Raw genomic sequence first — 10,479 nt, forward strand, 5'->3', positions numbered from 1 at the left:
CAGAATCGGGGGCTTGTTAAGGGTGAGTCAACAGGATGAATGCAGATGGACACTGAGTAGATGGATGGGAAACTGGGGAGGGAATGAGAGGCTCCGGATGGGGGGTGGATGGTTTGTGGGATCTGGCCCATGGCTAAGCCATGAATTGAAGCTGAGGAGGTGACGGTGAGCTTTCTCGAGCCTGCCTGCCTTAGGGCCACCCAAGGCCAAAGCACATCTCTCTGTGGCAGGCTCGCTGCAGCTGGATCTCAACCGCATGCCCAAGCCAGCCAAGACGGCTGAGAAGTGCTCTCTGGACCAGCTGGACGACACCTTCCACCCGGAATTGTTTGTGTCCCTTTTTGAGCAGAAGACAGTGAAGGGCTGGTGGCCCTGTGTAGCAGAGGAGGGTGAGAAGAAGATTCTCGCGGTGAGTCTGCTTCCCCAGCCTCCTGGTGGAGGGTGCCTGGTGGCTTCTTCCTTAGAGAGTGGCGGGTAGCGCGTGCTCCCTGCTCCTCTCCTCTGTCCCTCTAGTTTCAGGGCATTCTCCTCCCCTGTCCCCTTTCCCATTCTCAGCCTTTCTTTCCTTTGAGGCTCACACCCAGGGGACACTTATTTAAATAGACTATGATGGCTGGGCAGGGCGTGGTGGCACACACATGTAATCCAAACAGCTCTGGAGGCTGAGGCAGGAGGATCATGAGTTCAAAGCCAGCCTCAGCAATGGAGAGGTCCTAAGCAGCTCAGTGAGACCCTGTCTCTAAATAAAACACAAAATAGGGCTGGGGGTGTGGCTCAGTGGTGGAGTGCCCCTGAGTGCAATCCCTGGTACCAAAAAAATATAAATAAAAAAATAAATAGATGGATGGATACATAGATAATGGACGATGCTTCTATTCTGTGTGTTCCTAACAGTGATCTGGGTTTCCTGGGGGATGGACGGGGTCGTGTCTCTCCCATTGGAGCAGGACCCTCCCTCCTGGCTCTGCTCTCCTTGCTGAGAGGTTTGATCTGGGGGGTGATTAGAGGACCAGGGAGAACCTTCTTTCCGCCCATCCCCCAGCCCAGAGCAGCTGCAGAAGGAAGCGAATCCCAGACACAGAAACAGCCTGCAGCCAGCCAACCCTAAAGTGGCTCTTGAAATAAAATACCCTTGTTATGTGAAGAATTGTAATGATTACTACAAAATACTAACACCCCAAATGAAGCATGAGCAAAGGACCTCCGTAGATAATCTACAGAAGTGCAGATGTCCATTAATCATGAAAAAAAGGGGTTTATTCCTTCTAGTAATTAAAAGACTATTTTTAATGTGATTTTTTGTTTATTAAATTAGATATCAAAAAAGAAATACTGACCAATGGTGAGAACGTAGAGAGACAGACCTCCCCATTTACTTTGCTAGGAGTGTTAGAGGTTTTAGTGTGGGGAGAAGCACTTTGGTAGCATACAGCAAGAGATGTAACCATATTTATGCCTTTAGACTCTGTTGTCCCACTTCTAAACTCTCTTCTAAAGAAGTAACCAGATAAAATGAAAAAGTTCTGGGATGTTTGCTGCAGCATTATTTATAATATCAAAGAGTTGGAAACAACCTAAATGAACCAAAATAAGTAGTTTACTGAAATACATTACAGTTAAGCACCCATGAAATGTTTTACAATCATTAAAAAGCAAACTTTAAAGAACATATAATTATATACTGAAATATATTCCTAAGTGAAAAGAGTGAGCCGTAGACCTGTGTATACAGTGTGATATTTCCTGCACTTGCAGCTTTGGGGCATAAAAGGTTACTAACTGCTTGTCTGCACGCGGTGGAGGTATGGATGATAATCTTTCTTTATACATTTCTGTAGATTCTAAGTGTTCCCCAGGGAGCGAGTACTGCTTTTATCATCACAACATCTGTACATCTTAAAAATATTAAAAAAATGAAGTGGCCTTATGTTCATCCCAGCCTGGCTCCTCTCCAGGCCACCTGGTAGTCCCTAATCAGACTGTGTATCCCCCCCCTCAGGGCAAGCTGGAAATGACCTTGGAGATCCTGTCAGAGAATGAGCATGAGGAACGGCCTGCTGGCCAGGGACGGGACGAACCCAACATGAATCCAAAGCTCGAGGATCCAAAGTTAGTGCCCAGCCCCATTCCTGGTGCCCAGGAGGTGGAGGGGTACAGGCCCTCCTGGAGGGGGCACCCAATGCACAGCCATGCACAGGTCACAAGGCCCACATGGCTCAGAGAGGGGCAGGTGACAGGCATCATTTCAGGGGTTGTGTGCCAACGTGCTGTCATACAGCATGTACACCTTGTCCTTGGGAACCGTCCCTGCTGGGTGGTCATTATCCCCATTTTACAGGTGAGAAAACAAAGCAAAGTTAAATAAGGTTTTTCCAACTAGGAAAGTAGGGAAGCTGAAATTCTCCAGTGTGCTCTGATTAGCTCTCATCAAGGTCTTCCCCTTCACCATGCTGCCTCCATGACTGTCCTCTGGTGTTGTGGCTTTCGGATGACTTTTTGAGCTCCATTTTCCCATCTGTGAAATGGGGAGACCAGTGCTTTTTTTCCCCCGACTAAATACAATTTTTATTTTATTTATTTTTTATTAGTTATACATGACAGTACAATGATCTTGACATTTCATACATTTGAATCAAATGGGGTATAATTTCTCATTTTTTGATTGTAAATACAATTTTTAAATCCTTTTTTTTTATACCATACATCTCTTAGGAAAATAAACCAAGCCAGTGGATGTGGGCTTCTCAAAGGCAGCTCTTGGACAATCACTAAAAGACACTTGGGGCCAGGCAGGGTGGCATATGCCTGTAATCCCAGTGGCTTGGGAGGCTGAGGCAGGAAGATTGCAAGTTCAAAGCCAGCCTCAGCAACTTAGTGAGGCCCTCAGCAACTTAGCAAGACCCTGCTTGTAAATAAAATATAAAAAAGGGCTGGGGACGTGGCTCAGTGATTAAGTGCCCCTGGGTTCAATTCCTGGTACAAAAAAAAAAAAAAAAAAAAGACTTGGGGACTCAAGGCTGTGTGTGATGTCCCCAGCCAGCCTGCTTAGTACAGACGGCTCATTTTGACACAGCGCTATCCTGAGTGCCATGCATCTAGCCGAGCTGTGAGGGGTGTGGTTGCCCCCGGATGCTGGGATCTGGTAGACAGAGAAGAGAAAGCCGTGAGACCCAGGGGTACAGTCAGACGTGAACAGGCCTTGATCTGGACACAAAATCCTGCGTGTTCTTTTGAGCTGTGGGGCTGGCTGAAGGGAGGGTTTTGAGGTTCTTGGTTGGGAGGGAAAGAAAATCAGCCTCTGGGTTCTCTTCCCACCATCCTCCCCAAGTGCGGCCCAGCCATGGCCATCTGGGAAAGTGGGTAGCTGCTCTGAGGCCCATGGGCCACGGCTCACCCAACGTGGCAGCTCCCAAATCTGGGGTCTGTGATGAAGGCCTGAGGCATAGGCTCTGGGGAAGGCGTCTTGGGGAGGACGGCTGGGGACCAGCTCCGGAGCACCGAGAACAGGAGGGCGGCACAGTCAGGGCTGATGCTGCAGCAGGGGCTGGGGACAGGGATGCAGACCCTGTCTGCTAAGTTTGGGGGCAGAGGCTGGGGGCCTGGGTGAGTCCTGGGCACCCTGGAGGCCAGGGCTATTCGACCTGCAGGCTCAGGTCCGCTGACCCCTGGGGTCTTGCTTCCAGGCGCCCTGACACCTCTTTCCTGTGGTTCACCTCCCCGTACAAGACTGTGAAGTTCATCCTGTGGCGGCGCTTCCGGTGCGCCTTCATCCTCTTCCTCATTCTCTTCATCCTGCTGCTGTTCCTGGGCATCTTCGTCTACGCCTTCCCGGTGAGCAGGCCCGATGGGGAGGCAGATGTGCCGACCTGGGGGAGCTCTTGGGCTGCTGGGGAAGCTCATCCTTGACTGTGAGGAGCTCCCTCTGTCTCCTCAGGGAGAGGAGTAGCCTCTGTCCCCAGGAGTCCCTGGTCCCATGAAGGGACTAAGGATGACCCTGGGGAGCCCTTGGTCCCGGGTGGGGGGGAAACTGAGTCCTTGCCCTGGACGGGGAGACACAGCTGTCTTCAGCGAGCCCCTGGGACATGTGTCATCAAGGGGTTGGCAAAAGATGAGGCCCCTTGGGATGGAGCGAGCAGGGGAAACTTCTTGAAGGAGGGTGTGGAAACTGGGTCTGGACGGGAAGTTAAGAATTGGGGGGACCACAGGGGATGGCCACTCTGCCTTGAGGACCCCACTTGCTAAGTCCGGAGGAAGGGAGAGGCTGGATCCAGGAGAGGGTCCCAGTGTCTCCTGAAGACCTTGGTAGAGTGTTCCTGCCTCCTACAGTGGGGGTGGGGATGGAGAAAGGGGGGAGTCTGGCCCAGGAGCCCCTCGTTTGCAGGGCACACATTGGAGGGTCCCTTTCACTTGGTAAGAAGCCAGCTGATACCTGGCAAAGAGCTTGCTAGGCCCATACCAATGATGGCTGCTGTGTCCCCAGCTCCATGGGACCCTCACCAGGGAAGGGGGTGCTCAGGTGTCTGCCCTGGCTTTTACAGGTAACCCTGAAAATGCCCCAGCCCCCAGTGTCTCTAGAACTTTAGACATTGAAAGGATCACAGCATTCTCAGGATCACACCTGATTTCTCACGTCCTTTACATCTTTAAAAAGCTTTGTAATATGAGCATTTTAAACCTATATAAAAAAGTAGAGAGAAGGGTGTAATCAGCCCCTGGATACACTGATTTTCACAACAAAGACTCGGAGGGGAAGGGCTGGCTCCAGGCACACAGCCCCTGTCCAGGGATCACTGGTTTCTCGCTTCAGTCCGGGAGCCTCGTCCTCATTGCAGCAGCTGCTGGGAATGACTCCCAGGCAGCTCTTCGCTCTGTGAACCCTCCAGGAGGTGGAAAGGGGTGGAGACTCCCCCGCTGAGAGTTGGTAGCTGGCATTGCCTTGTCGGCAGAGTGTGTCCCAGAGGAGGAAGCCTTGAAACCATAGACCACCCCATGCTGTCTCTAATGTCATAAACGGAGAGGAGCCATGGAGGGACGGATGTCCAGGCCCCAGCTCTCTAGGGGCCAATGCAAGAAAGAAGGCCCAGAACCAGGATGGCTGATGGGTCCAGCTACGGGCCAGGCCCCCCACGCTGGCTGGGGTCACCTCGGGTGCCTTGTTAACATGTTTTCTGGGGCTAGGAAGAAGAGTTGAGGTCAACTGGCTAAACTGGACTGTGGTCCAGGGGTGGACCCAGATTGGGGGGCCCTGAAGTTTGTATCATTTCAGGGGCCTCTTTAAGAAAGGAAAAAGAGATCCCAAGGTTAGAGACAGGTCTGTAGAAGGAACCACTCAAGTATGGTGTCCTGGAGCACAAGCTGCTGCCGGAGGTGACCTGGGCTGTGACAAGGCCCCAGAGCTTCTGCCTGGGATTTGCTCCCAGGGGCGGCCCAGGCTGCCCAGCTCCCGTCTCTGGGCCAGCTCCAGCTGGGTTTTGCTCATTGGACGTACCGGCTGCCATCAGCTAGCTGGGGAGACTTTCTCAAGCAAGCACATGTGTCTGGGCAGAGTGGACATGTTGGGGGCATGAGGAGATGAGGAGGCCTGTGCCACCAGAAGTTCTTGGTCTCCTGGGAGACATTGAATAAGGACGAGTAAGGATGACCACAGAATAAGGATGACCGCCACGGCGAATTGAACATTCCATTAGGAGGCCCAAGCTGCGGGGCTAGGAAGGGGGGCTGGTGCAGGCACACTCCTCCACGTGGGCCTGAAGCCACCAGCACCAGCATCGTCGGGGAACTGGCTAGAATGCAGACTCCTGGGCCAGCCCCCAGAGTTTGCACTGGGGCACACTGAGGTTGGAGAAGTGCTGTTAAATGAGATGGAGTTCTGCACTTGAACTCAGCAAGACCAGCTCCACCCATGACTTCTTGTGTGACCTTGGCAAGGTGGAGGCGGGGGGGGGGGGTGTGGTTGGTGGAGGTGGTGGTGGACGACGACCAGGTCAGCTCTGGCCTTTTGTGACTGTGATTAAGGCCAGGGGAACTCCTTCACCTTCCCTGAGGAGCAGCATGTCAAGCCATGTCTCTTCCCAAAGAGCCTAGGGGAGGGCCGGGGGCAGGCCCCAAGCAGCACCCCCACTGCCCTTTCTGTGCCTAACCCCAGGCCACAGCCAGCTTGCCCATCTTATGAGGCCTTTGGGTGGCAGACCTAGGACTCTGGGGCCTGGGGAAGGAGTCTCTCTGCCTGGCTGGTGGGAAGGGAAGGCTTCTAGTCCTTTCTAGACTGTGGTCCTTCTTTGTCCCTGGGGCTAGCCTTAGCCTCAGCCATGTGGGCAGGAGCTGAGTAGCATTTTGGGGGTCCTGTTCAGAGGCCCTCCCCTGACTCCTGGTCTCCCTAACAGTATCACTGTCCCTCAAGTCCTTCTAGAAATTGTTCTCTTTAAATACTGACCCTGCCTTCCCTCTCCTACAGCCAACAAGCAGGGGCACATCCTAGTCCAGGGCGCCAAGGACCCAGGGGCCAGCCTGGGACTGAGATGGCAGGCCTTTTGCTTGCAGGCTTTGCTTTAGCCTGGTAAAGTCCTGCTCCCCTTCACCCAAGTCAGTCACCTGGCCAGTCCCACTTCTGTGAGGACTGGATTGGTGCCCCTCACCTGGCTTTTAGGCCAGGGACAGAGGGCTTATGCTAGCTGGCCCAAGCCAGGCCCGGTGGAGAGGGGCCCAGGGTGGGGCTGCTCCCCTCCAGTGGGCCCAGTCCCCCACCCTCTTGGAAATTCCCCTGGGAGGGGCGAGGGGGCAGCCTGTCTGATTCCTCTCGGCTCCCCCCTCAGAGCCAGCTGGGAGCAGGGCCAGCGTGGGGAGGCAAGAGGAGAATTGGCGGGGAAGGCCGGCCAGCTTTGTTTCCAGAGTTGGCTTCCCCGGGCCGGCGCTGGGGAACATACTGTCCCAATTAGGAGCCCTGTGTTGTGTTGTGTATGTGTTCATGGTTTTTTGGAGGGAGGAGTGGGGAGGGGAGGTTCCTGTCAGTCCTGCAGCAGGTCGGGCTAAATCAAGGGCCACCCATCTCTGGTCCTGCCCCGCATCAGGGCTCCACAGCCCAACTCTCTCTGGCAGGGAGCAGGGTGACCAATGAGATTGGGGTTTCCATGTGGGGGGTGTGTGTGTGGAGGGCCATAGGGGAGAATTGAGGCCCTGCCTTCAGCACCAGGAAGAGCCCAGGGTGGGTCTCCCGAGGCTAGGCCCTTGGGGATCAGAGTCCCTTGGCCAGGACCTTGATGATCAGAGTCCTGGTGGGAAGGTGGGAGTGGGCCCCAGATTAATGGGAGAGAAGATGGGGCAATTCAGGTGGCCTTGATCCCAGATACCGGGAGGGTATGAGTGGTTTCAGGAGGGTATGGGTTTGCCTGATGGGTGGGTGTGCCAGTCAGTGTGGAGTTTGTGCCAAGTGTGGGGGAGAAGCAGGTGTGGGCAAGGAGTGGGCAGGTAGGTGAGGAGCCATTAGCCTCCTTTCCCAGTCTCCTACCTGTCACTCAGACCTGTCCAGCTGCTCTGGCTGTGCCTGCCCAGAAAGAGGTCACCAAGTGTCCCTGCCTCCTTCCTCCCTCCAGAACTATGCTGCCATGAAGCTGGTGAAGCCCTTCAGCTGAGGACCCTCCTGTTCTGGAGAAGGGGGCGTGGGCTGCCCTCCCAGCCAGGGCTGGCCTGCCTCCTCGGCCCAGCTCAGCCGAGCTCCTCCAGACCTCCGCAGCCTGACCCTCCTGCCAGGTCGGGCGGACAGCACCTGCTGCAAGAGTGACTGATGAACGTGGAGCCCTGGGATCACCCACTTCCATCATCTCTTTCTCCCCCCAACCTGATCCCCTTTTGGATCAGCTCATATAATTTCAGTATAAAACAGACTGAACCACAGAGTGCATTGACTGTGTACTTGAGCAGGGAGGGGAGTGGGGATGGCTGGGCAGGGGAGGGTGTGTCTGGGTGGACCAGGTGTGCACGGGGTGCCACCATTGCTGGTATGGCCTTTCAGAGGGAGAAGCAGGTGGGCGGAGCCCCCAGAGCTGCTTTTACAAGGCTGCCTGGGGGTAGGGGGCTTGGAGGCTCGGTGTCTGGCTGGCCTCACCACCAGCATTCTGGGCCTCCTTTCCTCTCACCCCCTCCCCTCTCCTCACTCAAGTACCCTCCTTCCTTTCCAAGTCTGCCCTTTGCTCCGGTGGGCAGTCACCTGAACCGTCTGGTTTCCTTGGTCATGCTGAGGAAGAGGTTCCACTTTACAAAAAAGGAGAGTCAGGCTGGGCGCTCCAGGCTGAGAGGGCAGCAGGAGCTCTGGCTCAAGCCAGCCTTGTCCCTGACACTCTTGGGAACCCCTCCCTCTGCTTCCTCCTTCTGCTTTAAAGGTCTGAGCTGGAGAAAGACAGCTTTTCCTTGCAGTCTGACGCCTGGCTTTACCCACTGGTCTGACCTTTCCTCGGGAAACCGGGCTCACTCGGAAGGAGCAGCAGGAACATGCTGGAAAACACAGAGCTGGGGGACGTGGCTTTTAAATGTGGCCTCCGCCGCTCACCCCAGGACTGGAAAACCAGCCTCCTCTCCGGTCCCGCCCAGGCCCCAAGGTCCCCAAGGGAACCTTCCAGTCCCACTTGGTTCTCCCCTGCACTCGGGGACCCAAGATCAGGCCCCTCTGGATTGGGAGGTTGGACGGTGGCTGAGAGAGGGATGATGTCCAGAAATTACCTTGGGGAGGGAGCTGTACCTTCTGAACAGAGTGATTCTACTTTGGGGGAGATTCAGGTGGGAGGTGGCCGTGAGCCCCAAGAATTGCGTGGCCAGTGCTGAAACACTGCCACCTGAACCCTGGAGCCAGGAGCCACAACTCACACAGAACACGCAGCAGGGAGCCGGGTCCAGAGCGCTCCTGGAAGGCTGAGAAGGTGGTGAGCTCTTACTGGGCCTGCGCAGTGTGGCCCGTGTGCGGCAGGAGGGGAGGCCGCCTCCAGAGCAGGCTGCAGGAGAGTGGGCAAGAGGGGGGCTGCAGCTCCAGGAGGGGCCAAGGGAGCTTTGCAGGGTGGAGAGGACTGAGAACATCTGAAGGTAGAGAGAAGGAAGCCCCTGAATCAGGAAAGATGGAAGAGAGGAGAGGGTATGGGTTTGCCTGATGGGTGGGTGTTTTTAAAGGAATATTTAAAGGAATCAGTTTCTGGAAAAGATAAGGAAGGTGTTAGCTCTGGAAAGAAGATCCGGCTTTTTCTTCCAGGCCCAGAAGGCAAGCGCAAATAAAAGCATACCATGCAACTATCAGCTGGCTTAAAAGGGTTTTGAGGGTCATTGTCCCATTTGTTCCATTGACTCAGATGTTTTTTCCTTGCTACTCTGGGTTGCAGGTATTAGAAAAGCCCACTGAACCTAGTAAAGGGAACTTAAGGGCTTTATGGAAATGAAACATCAAGGGTCGGCTTCAGGCAAGGGTTCATCCAACTTCTCAACTAGATCACTAAGAGTTTGTGTTTTCTCTCTGCTTTGCCCTCCTCAAGGTTGGCTTTAGCTACAGCTGGCTCCATTCCTAGAACTGGGCTTGAAACTGTTTCCTGGGATCACATGGGCCAATAAGAAAAACTCAGGGAGGTCTGGGGGATGGATGCTAAGGGGACACTTGCCCAGCAAACATGTTCAGTGTTGAGGTGCTTCATGTGGTAGGCCCAGAGCAGATTCTGAGGATCAGCGGTGAGTTACCTGTGACTCCTGTCCTCCCAGGGATCCCAGCAAGGATGGAAAACTGTCTCCTGATAGGAGGAGTGTTTGAGAAGGGGTGTGTCCTGCCTTGGGGAGGAGAGGCACAGGAGACCCTCTCTAGAAGGGACATTATTTGAGCAGAGGATTGAACTGGCCCAGAGGCTAAGAGAAGGGGGGTTCCAGTGACGGAGGTGGAGGCTGAGTTGCCAGCTGGAGCCATCAGAGAGCTCTGCTGTCCAGGGTGTGGTCACAGCAGGGACGCGGCTAAGGAGATGAGCTGGTAGGGCAGGGCCAGGTGTGCAGGGCCTGGGCGTGCACACCTACCTCATTCTGGAGGCAATGCAGAAGCACAGGAGGACTCAACACTCCACTGACGGATCAGCAGTCTGTTTTTTTTTTTTTTTTATGATCCCTCCAGCTTGCTTCTTGTCTTGGGAGACAGGAGTCCCCAGGGGACTCAGAATGGGCTTCAGACAAGTCAAGCTATGGCCAACTGCCTCTGGCAGGGAACGTGGGGATCCCACCTTACTCTCAAAGTGGTCTCTGGTCACAAATACTGAAGAGCAGTTGCTCAGGGTGCTGTGTGGCCGGTTGCAGAGGGCCATTCTAGAAGGCTGGTTCATGAATCCAGAAACTGACTGGGGACTATCTGACAGGTGAGGTTAGAGTGAATCGTTCATTCCTATCTTTCATTCATTCATTAAAGAAATATGCATGCATTTATATTTGCCTATGCATGTAGATGTACATGGGGACAGAGATGGAGAGGGC

General features: G+C 54.3%; 1 protein-coding gene across 16 annotated transcripts in view; it reads left to right on the forward strand.

Moving 5' to 3' along the window:
- The window catches only part of Dysf (dysferlin), a 208,130-nt gene extending 200,240 nt beyond the window's left edge, over positions 1-7,890 (forward strand). For all 16 annotated transcript variants that reach the window (XM_071601695.1, XM_071601700.1, XM_071601698.1 and 13 more), the window contains 4 exons: positions 231-409; positions 2,000-2,109; positions 3,684-3,831; positions 7,590-7,890. In XM_071601695.1, the coding sequence (XP_071457796.1) occupies positions 231-409; positions 2,000-2,109; positions 3,684-3,831; positions 7,590-7,628 (476 nt within the window). In that variant the 3' untranslated portion in view covers positions 7,629-7,890. The remainder of the gene's footprint in view (positions 1-230; positions 410-1,999; positions 2,110-3,683; positions 3,832-7,589) is intronic.
- Positions 7,891-10,479: the final 2,589 nt, after the last annotated feature.

This window comes from Marmota flaviventris, chromosome 14 (assembly GCF_047511675.1).
Source record: "Marmota flaviventris isolate mMarFla1 chromosome 14, mMarFla1.hap1, whole genome shotgun sequence".
NCBI lineage: Eukaryota > Metazoa > Chordata > Mammalia > Rodentia > Sciuridae > Marmota > Marmota flaviventris.